At 49.4% G+C, this 26697-nt stretch overlaps 1 protein-coding gene and 1 long non-coding RNA gene across 12 annotated transcripts in view; one reads left to right on the forward strand and one right to left on the reverse strand.

Moving 5' to 3' along the window:
• The first annotated feature begins 1119 nt into the window (after window positions 1-1119).
• The window catches only part of LOC102969404, a 45576-nt gene continuing 19998 nt past the window's right edge, over window positions 1120-26697 (forward strand). For 2 of the 11 annotated variants that reach the window (XR_006211685.1, XR_006211684.1), the window contains exons 1-8: window positions 1123-1275; window positions 1881-2020; window positions 5008-5164; window positions 13363-13441; window positions 13535-13620; window positions 19650-19755; window positions 20681-20920; window positions 23015-23162. This is a non-coding gene — a long non-coding RNA (uncharacterized LOC102969404). Of the gene's footprint in view, window positions 1276-1880; window positions 2021-5007; window positions 5165-13314; window positions 13442-13534; window positions 13780-19649; window positions 19756-20680; window positions 20921-21516; window positions 21706-23014; window positions 23163-23904; window positions 24175-26697 lie in introns of those variants that run through there. The other 9 variants (XR_443884.2, XR_006211680.1, XR_006211679.1 and 6 more) reach the window with 9 other exon arrangements.
• Window positions 19755-26697, reverse strand: part of CALB2 (calbindin 2) — a 28744-nt gene continuing 21801 nt past the window's right edge. The window contains exons 6-11 of the mRNA XM_007074900.3: window positions 26232-26309; window positions 25693-25748; window positions 25340-25379; window positions 24548-24601; window positions 23884-23955; window positions 19755-20289 (exon numbers count right to left, since the gene is read on the reverse strand). Of these exons, the coding sequence (XP_007074962.1) occupies window positions 20173-20289; window positions 23884-23955; window positions 24548-24601; window positions 25340-25379; window positions 25693-25748; window positions 26232-26309 (417 nt within the window). The 3' untranslated portion in view covers window positions 19755-20172. The remainder of the gene's footprint in view (window positions 20290-23883; window positions 23956-24547; window positions 24602-25339; window positions 25380-25692; window positions 25749-26231; window positions 26310-26697) is intronic.

Genomic DNA, 26697 nt, shown 5'->3' on the forward strand with positions numbered 1-26697 from the left:
AATTAAAACCCCCGAGTGCCGGATGGTAACCTGGATTGGCGCCTGGAACACGTAAAAAGATATTAGTGAGCAGCTGGTAAATCTGAATGAAGTCTGTAGATTAGTTAAACATATGTATGTTAATTTCCTGGTCTCCATCATTGCATTAGCAGTGACGTAAATGTTAACATTGAAGGGTATGTGGGAACTTTTTATTTTCAAACTATTTTCTAAGTCTAAAAGTTAAGAGAAAAAGTGAAAAATTAAAAACAAATGAATAAAAGTGAAAGCCCTTGGGTCTTCCTCCAGAGATTCTGATTGGGTAAATCTTAGAAATGGGGCTAGGGGTTGTATTTTTAACAAACTCCCTGGGTGTTTCTAGTATTCCAGTGTAGAGTCCCCTGGATCAGGTGAACTTTAATATCTCTTTTATTCATTCTGCTCAAGAAATATTTGAGTGACCAGTCAGTACTCAAACAGAATAAACAAATGAATCAATAAAGACAGGGTAGGTGTGATGTCTGCATGACAAGGGGCATGGTGACCTGGGTTGTGGGTATGGGCAATTTCATGTTTCTGTGTCAGGAAGTATATAGAACTTGCAGGCTAATTAAAAAAATTTTTTTTAATGTTTATTTTTGAGAGAGAGCACTTGTGCTCCCTCGCTGTGGAGCAGCAGAGAAAGAGGGAGACACAGAATCTGAAGCAGGCTCCAGGCTCTGAGCTGTCAGCACAGAGCCCGACGTGGGGCTTGAACTCATGAGCTGTGAGAACATGACCTGAGCCGAGGCTGGATGCTTAACTGACTGAACCACCCAGGTGCCCCGAGACTATTTTTTAATCAAATGCTCCCTCTGAATCAGATACTTTCTGATTTAAGTAAATCCCCAAATTTATTTACTTAAAATAGATTAATGTTTTTGTGTGCCAGGGCAATCAGTTTCGTGGGGATGGAAAATAAGTAGAGCCAGTTCCTGTTCCCAAGGAGTTTATGATTCACTGGGTAAGACACACACTGGGAATTGATTCTGACAGAAGCCAGACTGTGGTCAAGACTCAAGGGGGTTGGGGGGTACGGATGAGCGGATGACCGGTTGGTCAGTTGGAATGTTGGGGAAGGGAACAATCCGAGAGGCAGTTGGGAGACAGTTTCCAGGCTAAAGGACTGTTGGGGGAGTGAGAAGGCTGCTGGAGAGTGATGGGTCCAGGGGACAGCTTTGGTCTCAGAGGATGGGAGGAAAGGTGGCGCTGTGAGCCACAAGAGGGGAGCTGGGAGGGCTGACTGGTTTGAGATGGGTGAGTCCGACATTTGCTGTGCTAGGGTCTGTGAGTGGCCTCTGAGGACAGGTTGCTGCTCTCCAGGGCCCCTACTGGACGAGAACTAGACTTCTGGATAGAAGGAACCTAGTGCTTTCTTGGAGGTGCCTGAGGCTGAGGCTGGAGGACAGGGTCAGGAGCTTGGAGCTGGTTGGGTTTTAGGGGAAGACAGATATCCATGTGCATATATTTCACTGGCCTTTGGAAATGTGGGTCTGTTGATCAAAGGAGAAGATGGAGGCTCAAAGCAGAGTGAGATGGGTTCCCACAGCAGCCAGAGGAGGGGCTATGGAGGAAGAAAGTGTGGCTCGAGGGTCCTGAAGGAGCCCAGGCAGAGTCCCAGGCAGTCTCACTGTGGGGCCATGTGAAAGCGTGCTCAGGGGAGGGGCGTTTGATCCAGTAACCCCAGTCCATTCGGACCCCTGATGTGTGCACGTGGGAGCTTTGTCCTGGAGTTTCCTTTAGTCTTTAAATCAGGAAGGAATAGAACCTGTTTTCAAAGCACCATTGTAGGATTAAATGGCTTGCATATGTAAAGTGCTTTCACGTGTGTACAGTACTCACAAAGGCTACCATTTCATTAGGGAAAACAGGAGATTGAGGGAGCAAGTCAAGCGGCTGCAGAGGCTACCAAACCGGTGTAAAGTCCCCGAAGCCCTGGGAAGAGCAGGTTTTAAGAAGTAGAAGGGCGTCGTCGTGATTTCAAGCAGCTGCTAGATGCCAGGTAGGACTGAGTATTATCACAGACAATTCTCACTGTAACCTTATGAGGGAGGTTTTATTATTGTTCCCATTCTGTGCTGTAACAAGCTTAAGGTCACAAGAGTAGGACTTCTATTTCCTGTTCTGATCTGGACCTTGAGTATTAAATGGACCTTGGGTTAAAGACTGGCATCCAGGGGCGCCTGGGTGGCGCAGTCGGTTAAGCCTCCGACTTCAGCCAGGTCACCATCTTGCGGTCCGTGAGTTCGAGCCCCGCGTCGGGCTCTGGGCTGATGGCTCGGAGCCTGGAGCCTGTTTCCGATTCTGTGTCTCCCTCTCTCTCTGCCCCTCCCCCGTTCATGCTCTGTCTCTCTCTGTCCCAAAAATAAATAAAAAACGTTGAAAAAAAAAAATAAAAAAAAAAAAAAGACTGGCATCCCATGGAGACGGTCATTTGCAGGATGCCTTCAAGGGCCAAGGCTCTGCTAAATGCTGGTGATCTCAAGCTGTCCCCACCCTTCCCAGCTGGAGGGCAGGTTGAAAAAAATAAAAATTTTTTTTAAAGTTTATTTATTTAGCTTGAGAGAGAGAGAGAGAGAGAGAGAGAGAGAGAGAGAGAGGCAGAGAGAGAAGGAAAGAGAGAGAGAATCCCAAGCAGGCTCCATTCTGTCTGTGCAGAGCCTGACTTGGGGCTCGATCCCACAAACCATGAGACTATGGTGTAAGTGGAAATCAAGAGCTGGACGCTTAACCAACTGAGTCACCCAGTCGCCCCTGGAGTACAGGTTGATCAGAGCCACTGTAGAGAGACTGGGCACTGTTTGTCCTAGGAATCTTTATAAGCACACTTTTTACTATGTCCCTTTCCTGTTTCCAACCCTACAGCTGCCTCCTGGGAAATTCTCCTCCTTGCAATGTCCCACAGACCTCTCCTGGGCCTTCCTGCTCCAAGTCTTTGCTTCTTAACTCCGTCTCTCCATGGGGATCCTATCCCTTCCTGCCCACTTCCTCTTGTCTTGCACGGGGCGCAGAGTGAACTTGCTCCTTCCACCTAACTTGTAGAGAAACTTCCCTCAGCATGACTCCTTTGCACCTTTCCTGCTTCCCTGGGACGATTTCCCTTTCTTAGGGGCAAAGGATGATTTAGACTTTACTGAATCCCCTGCGTAAGAAATTTGTCCCATGTATCGAATTCTCCAGGGTCCAGATTGCAGACAGGCTTTTGTGTAGGGTTCAGGAAACCACGTGTTCATCAGCAGGGCCAAGGTAAAAGGGCTGGGAGGGTCATAGGAATCCTGGCAGACACGGACCTGGCCAGAGAGGCCAGTCAGGAGAGGTGGGGGGATTCTTGAGGTGGACAGCCTCCATGACCCATGGTGAGTTAGGAGGAAGAGCGGGAGGAAGGGGAAGCAGTTGGGACAAGTGAGGAGGAGCGTTGGCTGTGTCTGTTCCTGCCCCCAGAAATGCCTTTCCCCTCTCTCCATGTCTGTCTGCTTTTGTTTCCTCTTTAGACTCACCACATCTGCCATTAGAGCCCCTCTGACCCGTTTCCTTGGTAATTGGTCGGTTCTTCATCCCTTGGCTCTCAACCTCTGTCAGATCTTTGCTTCACTGTTTTCCTTGGTTATCTGCCTCATTCCAGAGACTCCACAGGGGTGGTGGTGGGGTTTCTGGAACAGTGGCTTGTCATTTCTGGTTCTTAAAGTACCAGACCCAGTGGCTGGGCCGCAGAAAGCCCTCAATATGTGATGCTGACTGGACACATTCAGGGGTGCAGCAAGGGGGAAACAGAAAAGCATGGTGGGCATGACTCCGCTACCAGGGAGCCTGGGGACTCCCCCGGGTTGTCTAGACTGAAATGAGAAACTCCCCAGGAGGGAGTGTACCCTGAACCCAGTCCTCAACTTTCCTGGGCAGGGAGCACAAGAAATCAGGGAGGCAGACGTGAGGCTTGGGTCGCTTAGCATTTAGACAGCAGGGGGCGCTCTGGCCCCACCTAGGGTCCCCACTTCTGGCGCCCTAGTCCTCTCCATCTGGAGCAGAAATGCTGATCCCAGTGGCAGGATGCCCACAAGTTAACACTAGCGCACTTGGCCTGGCTCCTCTTAGCTGGGCTGAATGTGCTGGAAGGAGACCCTCGTCTTCACAGCCTGTTCTCTAGGGATGAAAACTAAGAAGATTCTGTTGATGCCACCAGCTCACAAATACACTAAGGCCCTGGGGCCAAGGATGCGCTTTGACACACTGAGTACCTGTGTGGTCTTGACACATTCACTTCACCTCTCTGGGCCTATTTCCTCTCCACCAAATGGCCGGGTCCATAGCTTCCAGCCTGTTCCAGGATGCAGAGTACCCCCCAAATCATGCCGGGCTGTAGTGCTGCTCTGTGGGCCATCCATGCTTTGTGGTCTCAGACAGTGCCCTTAGGGGACCAGAATCCAGAAGAGCCACCGTCTCCTGCTGTGGGGATTGGTCCTGAACTGGCCATTTCCCATCCCCTTCCCAGAAGCCGCCTGTGCACTACTGGGGGTCGATGAGATAGCCAGTCAAAGGAAGCAGCTGGGGCCTCTTAAGAGATGAGCCAAACAGGGTGCAGATGTGGGCTGTATTGTACACACACAGCAAATGGGCTGGCTGGCTGTTGTTTTCTGAAACAGAAGTTTTAGATTTGAGGATGTGTATTTGCAAACTGAGAAAAATGTGCCTGTGAAGACAGTTTGCTTGGATGCAGTTTCCTGCTTGTCACAGGCCTCCAGGGATGCGAAGGTGCCACGCTGGGTGGTTTTCAACAGGAAGCCGAGGGGAGTCTGAAGAGTGGCCGCCAGGAAGTGAGGATGGAGGATGAATCCTGGGGCACAGTCTCAGCTGGGGGAGGTCCCTGAACAGCAGCTCCCCGAGCAACCTCTTGCTGTGAAACAAAGGCAGAGGCATTTTCGGGGAACAAGGAAAGGTTTAATGAAGGAAAAATGAGGAAACCTCGAGGACTCACCATCACTCATTATTTTCCAGATATTGGCTGGCTGTGGGCCTCTGAGGAGCACAGAGCCGGGCCTGGTAGAAGTCTGGGTGGGCAGCTTTGGTGGCCGCAGATGCACAGGTGATGTGTCTCGGAGCTGACTTGCTGACTCCACCGATCGGCTGCTGGTGTGGAAGGCCACGTTCACAGGTGAGCGCAGTTGGAGATGAGGAGGATCTGACCCAGACCGTGGCTTCCTGTCCTGCCTGATCCCAGGGCAACACCCGCCCAGACCTTCAACTTGGGAGAGTCGGAGCAGGGTCCCTCTCCCCGCGAACTCGGTGGCCACGGGGAGGGCACCGCCTCTGCTCTATGCCAGGTGTCCACGTCCGTGCCGTCCTCTGGAGCCGCTGTCCCTGCTGAGGCCAGTGTGATAGGGCAGCTGGCCAACCGTCTCCCAGCGAGTGGAGGGCGGCCGAGGAGTGTGAACCCCGCGGAAAGCCAGACTGGTGTCGGAGTGCCCGGTATGCGCTGGCAGCCTGAGCCTGGGCCATGCCTGCAGTTCTGCCACTCGCTGGCTGTGTCACCTCTCTGTACCTCGGTGTCCTTCTCTGTCACATGGTGATCCTATCTGATTAGATGGCTGTTAGGTTTAAATGGAACGATACGTGCTAGAGGTTCTTTAGAGCAGGGTTTCTTTTACTTAGAAGGATTTAAAAAATAGGAATACTCCCTAAGAAGAGTACCTGACCTCAATATCTTTGGGTGCCTGATACTGGGGCAGGGGGATGTTGAATGGCGTCAGGGACTGGTGAACCACCCCTTCCCAAGCTGCAAAACCTTGTGTCTGTGTCTGCGTGCATAAGTAGCTTTCCCCCTCAAGCACAGGGTCTACGTGCTAAGATGCCCAAAGGGTCATGACTCAAGATTGGATGCCTCGGAGGGTTCAAGTATCTTCATTCCTGACCAGAATTTCTCAGGCTCAGCACTCTTGACATTTGGGTCCGGATAACTCTTTGTCGCGGGGGCTGGGGGCTGTCCTGCGTGTTGTACAATGATCAGCAGCATCTGTAGCTCTTCCCCAGGAGAGGCTGGTTGTGACAACCAAAAATGTCTCCAGATGTTGCTAAATGTCCTCAGGGAGGTGAGAGGGAGACAGACTGCCTCCGGGGGAGAATTTCTGCCTTGCAAAGCTTTCTATGCCATGAACTCGCAGTTAGTGGCAGTGAGTGGCTGGCTGTGCTGAAGTTCATATACCAAGGTTATTTTCTGAATCTCAGTGTGTCTGCCTACTTCTATGTGCTGTCTGGGGGAGGGGGGGGAGGTCCAGTGACATCCTGACAGAGGGTTTTTCAAAGTTGATGGACCACAGGCTTTCCAAACCCTGGCCCCGTTTGATATAAATGACTGGTTCCTTAACCTGGCTGGGCAGCTGGATCGATTGGAACTTGGTTTTTATTGTATTTCTTTTCACTTAAACTTAAAGGGTTTTTAGAGCATTAAAATGCAACATAAATCACTCAGTCATTTACTATTAAAACCTGGGCTATAATGAAAGTTAAACAGTTCATTCTGTGGAGAACAAGGTCTTGAGGTAATCTTTTGTGAATACATTTTTTTCTTTTTTTAAACCACAAACCTCAAATTGGTAGTTCCTCATTCAGGCAAAAGGCCAGAGAAGGGTTTTAAGGAGAAGGCCCAGCAGGAAACAGATGTGGTAGAAGAATTGGAAGCATTTGACGTCCGCAGTGTTTAGCAGGTGGTCTAAGAATACCCTACACCGGGTGCCCTTGTGGCGGGAGGCATCCGGTCTATGATGAGGGTTTTGACTTCCCGACTTTTAAAGGATAAATCCTCCTCCATAGATGAGTAAGGTTCAGCTCTCCTTCTCTTGCTTAACTTCTCGTATGTCTGCTCTAACATCTTCCCAGGAATTCTTGTGTCACTGCCCAGGAGTGAAGAATGTTCCTCCAGACTTTGGCAGCTTTTTTTTTTTTTTTTTTTTTTTTTTTTTTTTCTGAATGCTCATGGAGCTTGCTTTTGGGCAGTTCTTCCATTGTGGGTTTGCCAGCCCAATGGTATCTTATCGTTGGTACTGTGATGCCTGGTAGTAGACAGCAGAAGCAAGGTTTGGAAATGCTGTGGTTGCAGCAAGCTTGGGTGATGGATTGACTCTGACAAAGGGGACCAGGGGCTGCTTCTTGCCTGAGTCTCTCCTCTGCCCGGTGGGGTTTGGGGATCTTGTCACTTAACCCAAGTATAAGAATCCACACAGAATCTGGCTCTTGGAGGTGCATGTCTATAGCACTGAGTGTGGCCATTTGAGTCCCCTTGGCATTTGTGTGGACCTGGACCGTCGTCTGCACAGCTGGTCCTGTGAGCTCAACGATAAGGATTCCAGCTAGCACCTGGTGGCACCACCATGGTGGTGCCATGACAAAGGTGACACACAGAGATGTCTAGGGTTGGGTAAGTGTTGTGAACCACAGCAATGATGCTAGATGCTTTAAAAACATTGAGCCAGCCCTCTGCAGGGCCAATGTGGCTCTTATCCTGGGATTTCTCAATCATGCACTAGGACGCTGCATTGTGTAGACCCAGTTGATGCTGCGGGTCCTCATAGCTGTTGGAGATTCCATTTCCCAGATGGGCATGGCAACAATGGGGCTGTGGTATCAGGTCTGACGTTAGTTGCAGGTGGCCCCTCTGAGAAGGAGTCTCTTCAAGCCGGGCGAACTGCACCAAAGATTGTGGTGCAAATTGTCTTAACAGTGTGGAGTCCTCCCATTTGCTGTGTGGACAGTAGAGCTGGTGCTGGAGGATGTCCAGTATCCACACAGTGGGGCCACAATCTCGTCATTCTTATTTGGAAGAGCCAGGAGGCTTGGTGGGAGGGGGCAGTGCTGACTGGGTCAGCCCAGGATTGGCCCTCTTCACGGCCACTGAGCTGGTTCCTTTAGGACACTGACAGACACAGTGGTTTTCCTGTGCTTCCCTGCGGAAGTGAAGGGTTTGGGCACAGCACAGATAGGGAGTCAGGAGCTGAGGCCCCAGATGAGCCCAGGACAAGGTGTGGGGGTGTGCTCAGCAGGCCTTGACCCTAGTCTAGGCTAAGCCGCTCCCGGGAGGGACAAGGAGGATCTTACAGTTTGGCTCATTGTTGGTGCTGGGAAGAAACAGGTTGAGCAGTGGTCTTTATAGTGGTCACACAGATTTTTAAAACCCCAAACCTCAGATTGTTGTCTGCATGTACCCTTTTGGGCAAAAGGAAGTTCTTAACTTGGGGAAAGTGTGGATTGTGTTTTCTCAGTAGCTACTGTCTAAGAAGAACCAAAGGTAAAAGGACAGGAGGTCCTTCTGGGTGGGATGGTGGTCTCCCCAGTGGCCTGGGCATCTTAGTCTTAGAAATCATGGAAATTGTGGAAACGACAGGTGGCCTGTGACATCCAGCTCTGTAGAGGAGAAGGATTTCTTGTCTTCATTGGTGGGACCACAGTTGTGCCTGCTAGGAGGCATGCTATGAAATTGAGGGCCCACATGACCCCTAGGAATTGGTGTTGTGGCTTCCAAGTCCAGGCTGGGCTCCTTTGGGAAGAAGAGAAAGACCCCACGGGTCGGCTTATTACTGGTGCTGGGAGCCAGGTCTCACCTGTTTTGGGGGCTGGGCCAGAGGAGCTCTCTGGTCATTGAGGGCACCTTCCAGGAAGTTTCTGGTGACTGCTTACTTCTTGGAGCTGTTTTGAGGGACACTGTTTGTTGAAGTCTCTCTCTCTTTCTTGGTGTGTTTGTCCTAAAATGTACCTCAAATTGGCAGGTCCCCTCTTCTCTGTGGCAAGAGCTCTTTTAACATCCTGTGCTGTGAATGAGAGTTCATGGCTCTCCTGTTTACAATACAAACGTAGATTTTATTTATTTATCTATCTATTTATTTATTTATTTATCTTTTTTTTTTCAATGTATGAAGTTTATTGTCAAATTGGTTTCTATACAACACCCAGTGCTCATCCCAAAAGGTGCCCTCCTCAATACCCATCACTCACCCTCCCCCCCCCACCCCCCAACCCAAACGTAGATTTTAGAGGACCTTTCCTGTTTTAAAATTTTTTTCTCCAGGTCTTGGATTTTCTGCTTGTTCATTTTCACCTCCTCAAGCAGCTTCTGCTCTTTGTCCTTCCTGATCAGCTGTCTGTGCATGAATGTGGCTTGTTGCCCATGGCCTTCGTTAGGGCCTGTATGGTGTTGCCTTCATGTTCCAGGAGAGCACTGACTGAATTCAGGGGGCATCTGCCTCCTTCATTGCTTTATGTTTTCTTCTAATTCTTGCCCACTGGACACATGATCTCACTTGGGATTGGAAGGCTGCATTTCTTTCAAACCACTCTCTTTCTTCCTGACTCTGTGTTGCGGAGCCCTGACTTGCTGCTGGTGGCCTTCTGAAGGCTTGTGTGATGTTCTTCTCAATTTTTTTGGTAGCTTTTGGGCCATACATCTTTCCAGTTCTTCCTGCTATGGCATAGTGATGCCCCCCTCTCCTTTTAGAACAGAAAGGGTTGCCCCTCTCCAGCCATTGTGGGCAGTATTTTGTCCTGGGATGATTGTGATCTGACATTGTCATCTGACTTTGTATTTTCTCATCCTGGGCTTCAGCTGCTTTCTGACTTGTGGCGCATTGGATTCTGGAGGTGTTGCTGGGAGCTGTGGTAAATGGCACAAGGAATTGGGGGTGTGTATGCACAGACTCTGTCCAGTCTCCTTGGCGGAGGGGTGCTGGCAGGTGTTAACTCTCCAGAACTTTTGTAGCCTCCTCACCTTTTTGGGCCAATTTCTTTTGCCTGTGACTCTTCATCTCCTTACCCTTTAAGCCAGCTATGGTTTCAGCTGCTTAGTCTTCGATGAAATATCCTGTTTTCTGAAGAGTGTGACTGACTTCAGTGATTTTCCCGAAACCAGAGGCCAAGAAAAGTCACCCTGGAAAGGGAGTCGTGGGCAGCAGCCCCCTTCCCAGGAGTCACAGAGGCCACCTTTGGAGTGAGACAAAGACTCTCACCTCTAGGCTGTGACTCCAGGAGGCAGCTGGCACCCCATCAGCTTTTCCTTTCTGTGAGCTGACAATAACCCCCCACCCCCAGGAGACACATGGCCCTGTCCCCAGCTGCCACAGCCAGGGTGGGCTGCTTGGGCTTTTGTGATTTAGAGCCTAGTTTTGTCATTGGGAAGAACTCTTCAGAATTTTACTTTGGGTTTTAAAACTACCATTCAGAAACCTTGCTTTTTCTTTAACCTTTAAATTCTGTTTGCAGTTTCTGCTCTAACAAATTTTAGCTATCCCTTTTAAGGGGAATTGGTGAGATTCTGGGTCCTATTGGAGCCATTGGTGATGAGAGCCAATCCCCTCCTCATGGCAAGACAAACTGATGAGCCGCTGCCCCACTGACCAGAACTGGGTTCTGTCGGCCTGTCCTGCTCTGCCCTGCCCTGCCCTGCCCTGCCCTGCCCTAGTGGTTGCCAGTTCGTTTCTCTCTCCGTGTCCCATGGGGGTGGGCGGGCTGGCTTCAGGGACTTGCAGCCTCTGCTTGGTTTAATGGTCTGCTGTCATTGTCTTGAAATTCTTCATAATTTTTGGAAGGAGGAGGCCGTGTGTTTTCATTTAGCGTTGGGAAGAGGCTGAGGTTGAGGAGAGCGAGTGCAGACGGAGGGAAGGAGCCATCTTAAAATCAGTGGGATGAATAGGATGAGATTAGGCATTTTGTATGGGACTCAAGGAGGCAAGAACAGCCAAGTGTTTATTTGCCATCTCATCAGACTGGGAGCCCCAGGCAGGCATGGATGGGTCTGCTTTGGTTCTTCACTCGATGACACCAGTGTGGGTGCAGACTCACCGCCCGTACCGAATGCTCCAAAGAATAGTTGTGGGAACAACGGCAGACTTCATAACCAAGCTGCATGACAGCGGGATGTGCTTCTTTGGCAAGGGGCGAGTTTCCTCCCGGTCAGCACGCCGGTTAGGCAGAAACCAGCTCCTCACTTGGTGTTGATCACTGATATTTCTGTCGTTGGTTTCACATGATGGAGCATGCCCTCTTTGGTACATACATGTCTGTGGCCCTGAACTTGGGGATCATTCTGTGCCTCCCGAAGAACTTTGTTCTCTCAGCCTTTGGCCCTCCAGTCAGGATTCTTTGTGTCTCTGCTGGGTTCCTTTTTCCTAACCCCCACCACCTCCCCAAATGGGCACCATGGCACTCTAGCTTATGCATGTCAAAAATGCCCACTGAACAGGATGACATATGCTTCCTGCACCTTCCCTCCCGTAGCCAGCCCTCCCACCCTCATCCCTGCAACTGAACAAACCATTTGGTCAGTGTGGGTGGTCTGAACATAATAAAGATGGTTGCATTGCTCCTGAGTGATCTACCAACCTCCACTGGCCTTCCCTATCCTAGGCCACCCGTGCTCCTTTGTTCCTTTACCACGCCTGGATTTGCTGGAGAAAATCCTCCAGGTGAGGCATCTCCAGGAAGGGAGATGGTGCCGGGAGCCTGTGAGAGGGTCTGTCTCTCTGTGGTGTCCACTCTGTCCTGGGCAGCTGCAGCTGGGTGGGAGAGCCCACAGGTGTTTTCCTTTGGGTGGGGGGTGTGGGAACCCTCCTCAGTTCTTGGCAGATCATTATCTGTGGTCTGTGCAAGGTCCTTCTCTTGGTGTTTTAATTCCTTTGGGTGAAATTTCCCATGGTCATTCCTCCCTCTCCCAGGATGCTGTCCTTCTGGAATGCTCAATGGGTGTCTTTGGTCTTTTCTTTTTTTTGAATGCTCTAACAAAACATCATTGCTATCTTGTGTATAAGCTCTTTTAATTCACATAGATGGTATTGTTATGCCATTTCTTATTCTTTTTTTTGTTTTTCATTCAACCCTATGTTCTAAGATGCGATCTTTCCCTCTCCATGCTTAAAACCTATTGGGATTACCCAAAGAGTTTTTGTTTATGTGGGTTAAAACTATCAATTCTTGCCACATTAGACATTGAGACAAACGTTTGTATTAAATATTTATCGATTCATTTGCAATAGCAATGGTGAACACATTGCAAATTAACATAAATAATATTTTAACATTATTATGAAAATAGTTTTGATCCTGCAGACTCCTAACATGTAGTAAAGTGTCAGTTTGTTCCAGAATGTGAAAAAGGGCACTATGGAGGATAAAGTTTGGAAAGTGAATTTCATTTATATTATTTTAAAAATACCTGCATCGGAAAAGAAACTATGAAATATATTGTATTTTAGCAAAGTTTGCTCAGGTTTGATGGGCTTGCCTCCTTGATTTACTGATAATTGCCTGCAATATGGAGGGTTATTCTAGATAGCAGAGATTCTGTGTCTTACCAGGACACTTTTTGGTGCCTTATGTTGCATTTGTCATGTCCTAGAATAGGTGATTTTAAAACACAAAAAACAAAACTCATCACTTATGAAAATGCCATATGTATACTTTCCTGTTTATTTTGCTTATTTATTTTACAATCCATATCTTGCACAGGCTTTTTTTTTTTTTTTAAGAAAACTAAGATATTATTCACCTTTGAAAAGAGTATTGGTTAGTGGTTTTTATTATTAAGCTGTGCAACCATCCCCACCATCTAATTCTGCCTAATTCCAGGTAGAATTCCTAATTCCTAGTTGTTAAGGCCCTAAAGAATCCCCAATTCTTGATATAAGCAGTCACTCCCCCTTACCTCTCACCCCTGCCCCTCCCACCCCCCGCCTAGGCCACCATTAATCTACCTCTGGTCTCAATGGATTTGCCTGTCATGAACATATAATATACATGGAGTCACACAATATGTGGCCTTTTTTGTCTGGCCTCTTTTACTTAATGTTTTCAAGGTTCATCCATATTGTAGCACATATCAGTACTTCATTGCATTTTATGGGCAATTAATATCCCATTGTATGGATATAACCGTATTTTGTTTATCCATCAGTTGATGGTCATTAGACTTGCTTCCACTCTTTGACTATTATGAATAACGCTGCTGTGAACACTGCGTGCAAGTTTTTGTGTGGACACATGTCTTCTAATTCTCTTGGATCTGTTTACTTTTAAATGTTACCACTTAATTACATGTGTAACCAAAGGTTTTTTTCTTGGGCACCTGTGATATAGGTTAATCAAGTGTCCAAATCTCTTCTGACAACTCTTTAGATTTTGCCTCACCAAATAATTTAATAAATATACAGGGGTGGGGGGAATGAAAGGGTACTTTCAGGATATCTTTCCAACCTACAGTGATGTTTGAGGTGCCCCAGAGGAATCCCGGAGAATCACAAAAGATTTGTTTTTGCTCCTTATTAAAAGAGAGCTGCTGGAAATAATGAGGTTTGTGTGATGTGTTACTGTTGTAAGATTCGCACAAGAGGGGTTGTCCGATCAGAAGACCCGTTCCGCCTTCCTGAAGTGAAGCTTACATGGATGCGATGTTAATGTAAGTATTTTAGAAAATGTGTGTGTTTGTGTTTTGTGGGAAGTCCCTGGAGATTGGTCAGTGCCCTCACTGCCCATATGTTTTTTCCCTCAGGGGAAGCACCCATCTAAAGTCTCAGGAACGAGTTCTGTGCTGTACCCAGATAGAGATGTCTACTCTCCTCCATTCTGATGATATTGGTGAGAGTAAGAAAGTAGGCACAACCGAGCCGTCTTTGCCACCTCACAGATGTTGTCGTTTGATGCTTCCCTGAAGGTTCTGCTCTAAGGGGCAGGCTGCAGTTTGTGTTTTCAGTGACAAAGGGCAGTCTATAGCCTCAGGATAAATGACTGTACCAGGTACTCCAAACCTTCTAGCCTTTAAAGAATAGACCCTTGGGTGCAGGCTTCTGAGCTGATGTCACTTGAGCAACTCTCAAGACTGTCCCAGTGGACCAAGTCAGGAATTCCAGGACTCTTTCCATTCCAGAAGCTCTAAGACAGCTTCATGAAAGCAGACTGCTAATCCAAGGTCCAGGGGAGCAAGAGTGAATTACATAGGACTGCACGGAATGATGAGGGCATTTTATTGTGGTTATTTATTTTTTTTTCCTTTTTTCCCTTCCTTCCTTCCTTCCTTCCTTCCTTCCTTCCTTCCTTCCTTCCTTCCTTTCTATGAAATTTATTGTCTAATTGGTTTCCATACAACACCCAGTGCTCATCCCAACAGGTGCCCTCCTCAATACCCGTCACCCACCCTCCCCTCCCTCCCACCCCCCATCAACCCTCAGTTTGTTCTCAGTTTTTAAGAGTCTCTTATGTTTTGGCTCCCTCCCTCTCTAATCTCTCTCTTTTTTTTTTTTTTTTTCCTTCCCTTCCCTCATGGTCTTCTGTTAAGTTTCTCAGGATCCACATAAGAGTGAAAACATATGGTATCTGTCTTTCCCTGTATGGCTTATTTCACTTAGCATCACACTCTCCAGTTCCGTCCACGTTGCTACAAAAGGCCATGTTTCATTCTTTCTCATTGCCATGTAGTACTCCATTGTGTATATAAATCTTATTGTGGTTATTTAAATGATTGGTACTATTTTATTGCTCTATTTTCTGGTTCTCTGAGGAAGGCTTTTCTCTTCCTCGGCTCCCTGTAACCCCCACAATTTAGTAGACTCTGCTTTTGTAAACAGAAATAAGGCTTTTAAAAATGGTACTTGGTTTTCACTGGTGTGTAATGGTTTTCATTTGCATTTCCCTGAGGGCCGGCGATGTCCCTCTTTTACTTATTTTTTTATGGCTATTATAAACATTTATTGAAAGTTTGATCTTCTGGCATGAGCTTCCATCCAGGTGCCTTTTAACTGGATTGCTGCTCTCATAAATGCCCTCTAAATCTTCAGGTTGGATATCAGTCTTCTGTGTGTGTGTGTATATTGGCCACTCATGTGCACTCCTTAGCGTCTTCCCTGCCTCTGCCAGGGGATCCATGTGTCTGTTGGGTCAGCTCCTCCGCCAGGGCAGACAGATCTGTTCCCTTGAGGGGTCGGCCACATTTGGAGGACTCACATCTCTGAAGGAGGAGGCAGTGCACCTTCCCAAATTGGGAACCAATTGGGTCCCTGTGAATCCTGGGGCAGCCACAGAACTCCCAGCTGGAGGCAGAGCAAGCTTCTGGCCCTTCAGCCCTAGCCACCACAGTAGATAGGATCCCATAGCTGCCATGTAGAGATATTATGGCACCAGGCACTGTGCCTGGTGTGTGTGTGCAACTAGGATTATCCAGGAAGATCCATTCTTGCCCACAGTTCATCATGTGATGGGAACACAGATACTAATGAGGAGGTGGACTGTGCCTTTGCCCGTGTAATCATTGCTGCAACCAGTTACCACGGACTTGGTGCCTTAAAACGACACATGTTATCTTATGGCTCTGGAGGTCAAAAATCTGAAATGGGCTAAAATCAAAGTATCATGGACTTCTGCAGGCTCCAAGGGAGAATCTGTTTTTCCTGCTTTTCCTAGTTTCTAGATGCCTCCTGCTTCTACCTTGAAAGCCAGCAATGGCTGGCTGAGTCTTTCTCATATTGCATGACTCTGACTTCTGCCTCCCTCTTTCGCATCTAAGGACCCTTGTGATTACTTCAGGCCTACTGGGGTAATGTCCCTAAAGTGAGCTGATTAGCAACCCTAATTCTTTCAACTACCTCAATTCCCCTTTGCCAAGTAAGATAATGTATTGACTACGTCCGGACATCTTTGGGGGAGCCATAATTCTGGGGAGTTGAGGGGTCCTAGGGGGGGAAGCTGGAAGGAATGGTGCCCCTAGGTGTGTGGGTTGAGCAGGCCTGGGCAGGACCCATGCAGGATGAGCTTGCCCGCCCTCAGGGGCTCCCGCTCTGGCCGGGGGAACAGCCGGAACACATACCAGGTCAGGTGCTCCTGGTGCCCTGGGGAAAAGATACTGCCAGGGAGGAGCTATGGAGTGCTGGGGTGCCGTGGGGTACAGGTTAATCAGAGTAGGCCTCTCTGAGGAGGTGACATTTGATGGAGACTAGAAGGAGAAGAGGAAGGGAGGAGTCACAGAGCAGCCTGGGGAAGCAAGGCATCAGGGCCCCTCTGGAGCTGGTCCTGTCTGGCCCTTGAGCTTTATTTCTCACTTGGCTCTCTGTGCTTCAGCTTTCCGTGCTTCCCCCAGATGAGCCTGGCTACCTTGGGCTTTGGTACCATCCTTTATGCTTTTTTGATTTTGATTTTTTTCCCTGGTAGGAATTCTCACCTGGGAATTCCCGCCCTCCCTGCACCCCCCCCCCCCCCCATCGCCAATCTAAGCTAAGGGCCTCTTTGGTTGCCTTCCCCGGATCCACTGCCTACCACGCTGAGTTGGCAGCTTCCTCACCTCACAGGCCCAGGCATCTTTAAGCTCTCACCAGGGCAGCCAGGGACTGTCCTCCTCACTACTGTGTCTCCAGCATCCAGCATCCATCTCACGATAGTTATTGAACACCCAGCAGTGTGAACGTGCCGTCTGTTTTCTGTTGGTATCTCACCGCCTGTCCCAGATCTTAATTCCTCCGCATCCTTCCCCCAACCTGTTCCTCTTCCACCTGGGTTCCTGGCATCTGTCAGCAATGCATCCAGTTACTCAAGCCAGCAGCCTCGGAGTCATTCCTGACTTGTCTGTCTCTTGCAGTACTTACCCAGCCCTCAGCAAGCCCCTTTGCTTTAGTCTCAGAGGCAGGTCGGGATCTGATACTTAATTCCACACCCACGCCCACTTCCGTCCAAGTCATCAGCATTTCTCAGCCGCACTACTGAATCCTCCTAAATGGTGCCTCTGCTTTTCCTCTTGCCTCCTATAGTTTAGTGTTCATAGAGGAGCCAGACTGACCTTTAAAATAAATTATGGAACTTCTCTGATGTAGCCCCTGATGGCTTCCCTTCCCATGATGAGATCAAGTCCTTTTTATCATGGTTTCCTGACACAGCACCTGACCTGGTCTCGCCTATTTCCCCACCTCATCTGTTCACCCCTGACCTTCATTCTGGTCTGGCCTCAGGGAACTTCTTTCTAAGTGTGCGAGGAACTCTTCTACCTCAGGGCCTTTGCATTTGCTGTTTCCTCAGTCTGGACTCTCTTAAGATGGCAGCAAGTTTCACTTCCTTACTTCAGTCTCTGCTTGAATACCACCTTTTCAGAGAACTTAAAATGGCACTTCCGCCTTTTCTGTCCCTTTCCCTTGTTGAACTTTTTCTTGAGAGTACTTATCCATACTTTATATTTTGATACCTTTATGTTTATTGTGTTTCACCTGAGAGGATAAGCTCCCATGGAAGTACTTAGTAAATACTTGTTATTGAAAGAAGAAAATGGAGCAAATAAATGCAAGGTGCCCATGTGAGTGGCACCCAAGCTAAACACTGGGAAGCCAGGGAGGGATTCCCAGGGGAAGGGACAGTTACTCCGTTACTGCTGCCAATCAGGTTTGTGGGCCATACAGTCAAGGTGGCTGTGGGATCACATGTTCCCTGAGCTGTCAGAGAGCCACAGCCTCTCAGTGCCACCAGACCTATCTCCCGCATCTTGTCTTCTTGTTGTCTCCCCATGCAAGTGTGGTGGAAAGTAGCTGTCAGGAAAATGTTATTAGCACTTTCCTGGAGAGGAGAACTGCAGTGGTCCAAACCCTAAAAGCTTCTTCCCAGTGACCTGGCATCTTGTGGGTTTGACCAGCCTGCTCTGGGAACCACCTCGTGTTGGCCCTTCCAACTCACTGAGTTCGGGTTGTGAGTCCTGCCCTCTGCCTCCAGACTTGCTGGGTGGACTTGGTGCCCCTGGGCATTTTCCTTCTCTTAGTAGACGTTTCTGCTGACCTTGTATTAGGAGCCAGGGAGTTGATGGAGTCGGCTGGAGAAACACGGGTCAAGGGAAATGCAGGCCTGGGGTGCACCTGGGAGAACAGGGGAATGCAGGCGCTCCCTCCAAAATGTGGTTACGTGGGTTTGTTCCAAAGGGAACTGTGTGTGATGACAGAATGCGCCCCAGAGACAAATGCCTTCAAGGTTGAAGTCTGTGTATGTATCAGCCTCTTGCAGGCCTGGGAAGCCCCTATCTGGAATGGGAAATTCCACTCAGCCAGTGGGGGGCTGGGCTGGGGGTCTTCCTCCCAGGGAGGAGTCCTGTTGGGAGCACGCTGGCTCCTGATGCATCTGCCAGTCAGGCAGCCATGGGTCTGGGGCTGATGGGAGAGAAAGAAGCTGTGGAGGGAAATTGCGATGCCACCCCACACTCCCTGTTGGGGATCACTCAGTGCAGACTCCCAACACAGAAGAGTCAGGACCTCATTCACGATGGCACCCACCATGGCACCCACTGTCATGGCCTCGGCCTCCTTCTCCTCCTTCCCTCTGTCCTTGATCAACGGGTATCTGTGTTCAGAATCAACTAACCAGCCTGGTTAGGTCTCCTGGAGAGCGTGAGCTTCCCCTTCGGCTGAGCAGAAAGCGGGCCTGGGAGAGGGGACTCCACCAAACCCCATCTAAGAGCTGCAAGCTCGGGTCCCAAGCCATGACAGCTGCTCCTCCCCCTCTTGCCTGGGATGCTTGGAGGGAAAGCGCAGGCGGGTGGAGCAGCTGTGAGACTGCATCCTCTGGGGATGCACCTGGTGGGCAGGAAGTGCCTTTGTCTGATGCCTAGGGAGGGCAGGGAAATCGGAATCCACAAGTGTAGCAGGGCCTCATGGGAGCTGCTAGCTGGCCCACCTGCCCTGCACCCTCTTTGTTTCTGTTTTGTATTCTATTCCTTCTTTCCTGTGTTTTTCTCTGCACGTGTTCTCCACTGCTCTCTGGCCGACTCCCTGTCCTAGTCGCTGGGTTCTACTCCAGCATTAGTTCGGGCTTGGTTTGGGATTGCCACCTCTTGCCTCCAAAGCTGTATCATCACCTAGCTTCAATGCCACACACTCTGATGGCCCTGGATGTCCACCTCGGGTCCCAGGAGACACTAACTGGCCCAGTCAGCTGAGGGCAGGTGGACGGAGGTCAGGTGACCTCCTGGGCTGTATCATGCAGGTGGGGAACAGGACGGGCTCCCTCAGGGGAGGGTGTGGCTGCGAAAGAAATGAGGCTTCTTTATGATCCCCGTATAGCCCTCCCTGCCCCCACCTCGGTGGTATACTGCCTCAGTCAAGTTGGTGACCAAGTGCCTAGCCACGCTGGTATACAACGTGGGAGTTGTATCACCCTGAACAAGTTAATGTCTCAGCTCCAGGTTCTACTTCTGAAAATGGGATCCATCCCATAGGATTGCTGCGGCATTAAATGAAGTAATGTCCAAATGCATCCTGTAGACAGTGAATGACAGCATTTGAAAAAATTCTCTATTTTAGGATCTTAGCCCTGTAGATCCATGTGAGGCATCAGATGAGTTGTGGGGTAAATTACACTTTGAGGAGGAGTGGCTAAATGTGGGGGGTCCAGAACTCCTGGTTGGAGGTACCCTTGCTGGGGGTGGGGGGCTACCTGGTCCCACTGTTGCCACACCCAGTTGGTGCCCCTACTAGAAGGAATGTGGATCCAATCTGTGGGATCCATCTCCAGGCTCTGTCCTGCACTGGCTCCCTCTTGGTCAGTAAGCGCTGCTAACTGTAGACAGAAGTCAACCACTTGCCCAGAACTGGGTGAGCTTCCACACAGAACGCTTCCCTTTATTGTCTGTAAACTCTTCTTTGGTAAACAAGGAGACAAGGAATCCACAGAGAAAAGGAGCACGCTGAGTCAAGAGGACAAAGGGCCGGCACCCTCCACGAACAGGGACTTCGAGAAGACAGCTATGCTATTAGCAAGGTGGTGGATGGAGCTTGGGAGTTTGGGTGGGTGGTGGCATGGGAAGGAGGGGAGCAGAGCGGGAGGGAAGGGTCCACTCCGTGGGACACAGAAGCCTAAATCGTACAGCGGAGGAGCTCATGCATCGCAGCGGAGAGGGGCAGGGAAGCTCCGCCCATGCCCCGCCCACCTCCCATGCGGTTGGTGCCCTACTGCAGGCTGAGCAGTTTGCCGGGTCAGGTCAGGGGGAGGGTGGAGGGGGCATCGGAAGGCCCGTCAGCAACCCTCCCTCCGTCTCTCCTTTTCTGCTCTGCGGGCTGGTGTGTGCAGGTTGCAGGGGCGGAGGAGGGGCGCTCACAATCTCTGGGTCCGGGTAGAAGTGGCAGGGCAGCCGGGGCAGGGTTTGGGGGCGGTGGAGAAGCAGCCCCTGGCCCCCCTTTACATGGGGGGCTCGCTGCAGAGGACAATCTCCAGGTCCTTGCGGTAGAGCTTCCCCGCCTCAGCCAAGGACATGACGCTCTTTCTGTAGTTGGTGAGCTGTTGGATATTCATTTCCTAGGAGACAGAAGGAATGAGTTAGAGACCCTCACTGGACGGCCCCACCAGAACGTCTCACCTACTCATTCGCAAACACTTGGGCCACAGCCTTTCTCTTCAGCAAAGCATGGGCTTTGGAGTCAGAAAGCTCTGGTTCAACTCTCACTTGCTGCATTGCTTTGGGGAGAGTATTGAACCTTTCTGAGTCTCAGCTCAGCTGCCTCATCTGTAAGATGGGTACACGAACCACAGTGTCTGCCTCATTGAGGTGTTAGGATGGTTAGCGGAGGGAATGGGGGTGAACACATAGCACGGCATCTGACATAGAGCATGCGCCCCCAAATAGGTAGCTATTGTGATGGCAGCCATTATCTCTGCATAGTTTGTATCTGGTCCTTTACTTCACTAGGCCTCCAGTCCCTCCGTCTGGGTCCTTGCATGTGAGGAAGAGAATGCTGGGAAAGTGCTCTGGTCTTGTCTGCAGGCCCCATGGACCATCCTTTCCTAAACCTCACCCATTTAAACAAGGAATTCTAACTCCTGCCTCCTCCAGCAGCAAAGCTCACCTCCTACTTCTTGTTCACTGGCTTCTGTGACCTTCAGGGCCCACTAAGACAGGTGACCCACGGACATATGTACATTGTCTCAGGTAAAATAGAGGCCAACATTAAACAGAACATTAATACCTGATATGCCTTGTGTTGAATACCTACTTTACAGTAATTGATTTGAACACAAATAACCATTAGGTCTGAAATATTGCAAGGTCATCCATGGCTTATACTATCTTATTCTTTTCCTCTCTTCCTGGCTTAGACACACCTTCCCTCCTACTCCCCCCCCCCCACCTTTTTTTAATCTTGAAAATGTTGGCAGATTTTCTTTCTTTTCTTTTTATCCCTATTCAACTAATGAGAAACCTGAGTATAAAGACTAAGGTATTTGCTAAAGGGCTGGACTAACTCTACAGCCATAAATATCCTCAGTCTCCTGGGTTCCAAGGTCTATCTAATATTTACCTAGCTCACCTGTCCTCAGTCACCTCTTTTTTTGGTGCTCGAAGGTCAGTCTTTTGTCATTTGGTTTTCAGGACATCCCCTTATGTGACTGGTTCTTGGTTTTGTGCCACTACCCACCCCAAGGGCCCTTGGCGAGCGTCTCTAGCTTTGGGAAGCGTCTTCCCTCAAGTTGTGAAGTCCGTGGAAATATTACCTAGTTCATAATACTATCTACCATTCAAATTAGGAGCCAAGGAAGGAACCCCATATATCAACCTGGAGCTTGAGACCCCTCCTCCCCTCCCCCTGCCCCACCGCCGATTCAATGTGGCATCAAGAATCTTAGCAGCGTGAAGGGACGGGCTGCACGGTTTCCAGGTCTAGAAGTTCTGCTTGGAGCCGAGGACGGCTTTCGCGAGCTGCAGTTGTCTCAGGAGTGGTGAGAAATATTGAGGTTGGGTCTCACCAGCCTGTTCCTCAGGAACATCAAACACGCGTCTGCTCAGAAACCGTATCTCAGTCCTGCACCATCAAAAGGGAATGTGGGTCTGCCAGGTGGGTTCACAAGAACGGCCTCTCCCTTCCCAGCTCAGGTGCTGCTGTTTACGGTCCTGGGGCTCTATGGACTCATCCTGTCCAGCCCCGGGGGCCACGTCTTGAACTTTGTACAGGTAGCAGGCTCCCAGGTAAACAACTGTATTAATATCTTTGTTCTCTAACCTTCAGGGGTGCTTCCTGAACCCAACCCCTGACTCTGTTTTTGTTTCCCCACCTCAAGTGAACCTGTGCAGCCATCTGAGCTGTATTTTGTGGTAATTAAGAAAGAGCCTACTTAGGTCACTTTCAAGATTTAATGCTTGGCTTCAGGGCTGATCACCCTCAGGTGTCCAGCAGGGCCATATGGAGAATAATTATGCTCATTAATACAATTACAGTTAAAGATATTTCCCATTAGGATGCCCAACATTCCTTGGACACATAAGGGTGCATAAATAATTTTCTTCTAGAATTTGATGCCAGGAAAAAGTCTGCCGAGTTCAAACACCTGGTGAATATGTCCTTCCTAAGTAGTATTTGTTTATAGTTTATTTTCTGCCTCTTTCAAAAAGCACTTGAAGATAACAAAAACAAAATAAATATAGGGTGAAAGGAATGGAGAATGATATTCAGGACAAAGATGAAGAAGTCAGAAAGCAATTGGAAGGGGAGACAGACTCAGAGGCTGCGATGAATTTTTTTCCCCCTGAAATCGAGCAGTAAATTTAGTTCTTGCCTGGCAGCAGAGGCAGTTAGACACCACAAGAAATTATAGAGTGTTCATCTAATTAAAGAAAACCGCAAAACTATTTGCTCAGAGAAAGGCATTTTCCTGGAGGTGAAGGAAAATGGCTACAAAAAGAGCTGCTGGATCCTGGTCCACCTGCCGCCCCACCCCCTCCCTGCTCCCCAGGCACCTCGATGAGCCCGTGGAGGGCCACATGGGGTCTGTCCCTGGAAGCAAAGTAATAGTTCTCCACCTTTTCTCTGAGCAACAAATGCTTCTGTGGCTCCTATGAGCCTCTTGCTCAGCCCCAGAGTCTGGAGTTAATTGATTTGGAATATCTTCACCTCCCACTGGACCCTTCTATCTCAAATCTCTCCTTGTGCAAAAAGACTTTTCTGATGGCAATTTGGCTGACACTCCATGAGCTGTGCTAGTCAGGCTGCCAGTGCCCCATCATAGCATCATTCAAAACTGCCAACAGGTGGAAACAACCCAAGTGGCTGTTGACGGGTGAGCAGAAAAAAAGATGGTATAGACACGCAATGGAGTATTACTCAGCCTTAAAAAGGAAGGACATTCCAACACATGCTACAACATGGATGAACCTGGAGGACATTATGCTAAGTGAGGTAAGCCGATCATAGACAAATACTGCATGAGTCCATTTCTAGAAGGCACCAAGAGAAGTAAAATTCGAGACAAAGTGGAATGGTGGGTGCCAGCGGGCAGTGGGGAGCAGGGACTGGGAGGGGAGGGAGGAGCAGAGAGCAGTTGTTTAATGAGGATGGAGTTTCAGTTTTCCAAGATGCCGAGAGCTCTGGGGGGTGCCTGGGTAGCTCAGTCGGTTAAGTGTCCAACTTTAGCTCAGGTCATGATCTCACAACTCTTGAGTTTGAGCCCCACGTCAGGCTCTGTGCTGACAGCTCAGAGCCTGGAGCCTGCTTCGGATTCTGTGTCTCCCCTCTCTCTGCCCCTCCCCCGCTCATGCTCTGTCTCTCTCTCTCTCTGTCAAAAATAAATAAACATTAAAAAAAACTTTTAAAAAAGATGCAGAGAGCCCTGGGCATGGTGGTAGTGATGGTTGCCCAACAATGTGGATTATTTAATACTGCTGAATGGTTATGATGGTAAACTTTGTGTTAAGTCTATTTTACTACATTAAAAAAAAACATAAACCAACCAGCCAATCATCCAACCAGAAAAACAAAACAACAACCCCAAAACTGCCATTGCTTAGTTATGGGTGATCAGAAGAGCAAAATGCACCCCACATTCCTTTTCCACCCTCCCTGAGAAGCCTCTCTCCTGCCCCAGAACCACCTTCCTAGGCCTCCAGACTCCGTTGTTTACCTTCTTGTTTTTCTCATACAGGTCCTTCAGCAGGGCATCCAGCTCATTCTCATCAATGTAGCCACTCCCGTCCTGGTGATGGGGAGCAGAGGAGAGGCAGCACAGAGCTCTAGAACTCAGGCCCCGCCACCCCTGACCTTGCCTCCCCATTCCCCCAACTCTTCCCGGGAGCCTGCAGAGTCTAACCTTCCCTTTACTCTGTGCAGAAGGTGTTCACACCGTGCGGTGCCAGGATGACACCTAACTGCTGACTTTACCAGTCAAGGCAGGAACAGGACATTTTGGGGCAAATTTGCATTCTGGTGTTTTTCATTTACATTAAAAATATAAATGAGGTTCAAGAAGCATTTAGCTAACTCCCTGCGATGTCAGGATGAATACAGGGGCTATTTGAAGTTTATCCCCCACCCTTCGGTTATGAGGGGGACTACAGGAGTCACACGGGTGGGGGCAGTAAAGGAAGGGCTGGTGCGTGGTCAGGAGGCCTTCTCACTCCCAACTTCTTAGCAAAACAATCGGCTCCAGTGCACAATTATGACCTGGCACCAAGGGCGCAGTACTGAGCGCCTCCTGATTCCGAAGGACAGGGTTGAGCCATTTGGCCAGGTGCTCCTCTGCGGATGGGGCCCCCTGCTTTTCCATCGCATGCTGTCCTCCCTCTTACCTTGTCGTAAAATGTGAAGATCGCATTGAACTCCTCAGAGGTCAGTTTCATGCCCTGTAAGGTCCAATGTATTAAAGAGAGAAGCAAAAGCCCCGGAGAGTGTGTGCGTGCTAGTGAGGGCATGTGTCTGTGCACGCGTGTGTGTGCATGTGCATCAGTGAGTGCATTTGTGTGTGCACGTGTATGTGTGCATGTGTGTGCATGTGCACAAGTGAGTGAGCACGTGTCTGCATTTGCATGTGTATGTTTGCATGTGCACATGTGCATGTATGCACAAATGAGCGAGCTCGTGTGTCTGTGCATGTGTATGTATGTGTGCGCGCGCATGTGTGCATGAGTGAATGAGCGCATGTGTGTGTTTGCACGTATATGTGGGTATGCACACGTGCACATGTATGTGTGCATGCACACACGTGCGTGTGCACTTGTGCACAAGTGAGTGAGCATGTGTCTGCATGTATATGTGTATGTGTGCATGTGTGTACAAGTGAGTGCATGTGTCTGTGTGCACGTGTATGTGTGCATGTATGTGCATGAGTAAGCGAGCACATGTGTCTGTGTGTGCACACGTATGTGCGTATGTGTGCATGAGTAAGTACGTCTCACTGTGCACCTGTATGTGTGCATGCACACGTGTGTATGTGTGCACGAGTGAGCAAGTGCATGTGTCTGAGTGCGCATGTATATATGTGCATGCACATGTGTGTGGAGGGTGGACAGGAGGGTGGCAGAGTGAAGCACACAGGGATGAGGGAAGGGAGGAAGTGAAGAAAAGCAGAGTGGTTCTTTTACCTGAAATTTAAGCAGGAAGTTTTCCTGTACAGGCAACAGTCTGGAAAGAAAGTGTTAGAGCAGAGCTTAGGAGACAGGGCAGAGGCAAGAACAACTTGCACGTGGGGGGATGCAGAAGCAGTGCCTGTACTTCTGGAACCATCTGTGAGCACTTAGGAATTAGTGGCAAGTTCTAAAAAGAGGGAGGCAGACACACTGAGGAACTGACACTCTATCTAGCTTGGTCTTGAGCTTCAGGACCCCTGAACTGTCACTCTCCCTGCTGATTGGTCTTAGAGCCAGGGCAGGTGGCACAGGAATGGTCTGCACAGGTCCTGGTAAAAGTGATCGTGGGGGTGAGGTCAGGCACTTACCGGGACATCTCCGAGAGGCCCAATTTGCCATCCCCGTTCAGGTCAAACATCCGTAGCTGTTTAGGACAGACAGAGGTGCCTGGGTTATTTGCTTTGACCTCTCATGTGGGACCTTGACCTGCCATCCCCTTCTACTGGAGAGGAAGGAGGATGGGTGGGGTGGCCTCCTGCCTCTTCTGAGGTCACCTGGAGGTCAGGGACCAGCATGGTCTAAATTGATCACTGCTCCTCTCTCCCCTTCTCGGGGCGAGGGCCACAGAAACAAGCCAGCCAGCACCAAAGGCCCACCCTCCCCAAGCCCATCCTCTCCTGGAGCTGTGGAGGTTGTCATGGAAACAGATGCTCCCAGTCTCCCACTAGCCCAGTGAGGATCTCAGAGAGAGGGTGTGTGGGGCCATGAACTAGCATCCCTTTTGCCAGTTGCCACTGGAGTCCCTTCACCTGGGCCTGAAGACTCAGCCTGAAAACCCAGAATCCCACTGGCTTGGGGCCCCAGTCCTATGCCCCTGGAGGGGTAAGGGACACTTCTGCCCACTTACTATGGTTTGGGTATATTCTTGGAGCTTGGGCTCATCATATGGCCGGTTTGCCTTCTTCAGCAGGTCAGACAGAAATCCCTAGAATACAAAAGGTCTCTTTAGAGCTCCTGACTCATTCAGTAGTTCTTCCCTCATTACTTGTTCAGTTAGTCAACGTTGTTTTCTGAGGTCTACCATTTGTATGGTTTCCATCCTTCATAATCCCCTAATCCCTAATGCTTGTGGAATGACCATGAAGGCCTGGAGGTAGCTCCTGGATGCAACTTCACCCCATAAGATAGGCTTCTCAGAGGGCCCAGGACACAGGGCTAAGCAGTGCCTGGGGATCACTAGTTCCAGAGGAATGTAGGGGTATATGTAGAAGTCAGAAGGCCAATCTGATAGGATTGCCTTGGAGGTGCCTGTCCTGGGCACTGACGTGCAAAGGAGTGCAGTCGGGTTGAACTCCGTGGCCCTGCAGCTCCAG

The sequence above is a fragment of the Panthera tigris genome, chromosome E2 (assembly GCF_018350195.1).
Source record: "Panthera tigris isolate Pti1 chromosome E2, P.tigris_Pti1_mat1.1, whole genome shotgun sequence".
In the NCBI taxonomy this organism is placed as follows: Eukaryota; Metazoa; Chordata; class Mammalia; order Carnivora; family Felidae; genus Panthera; species Panthera tigris.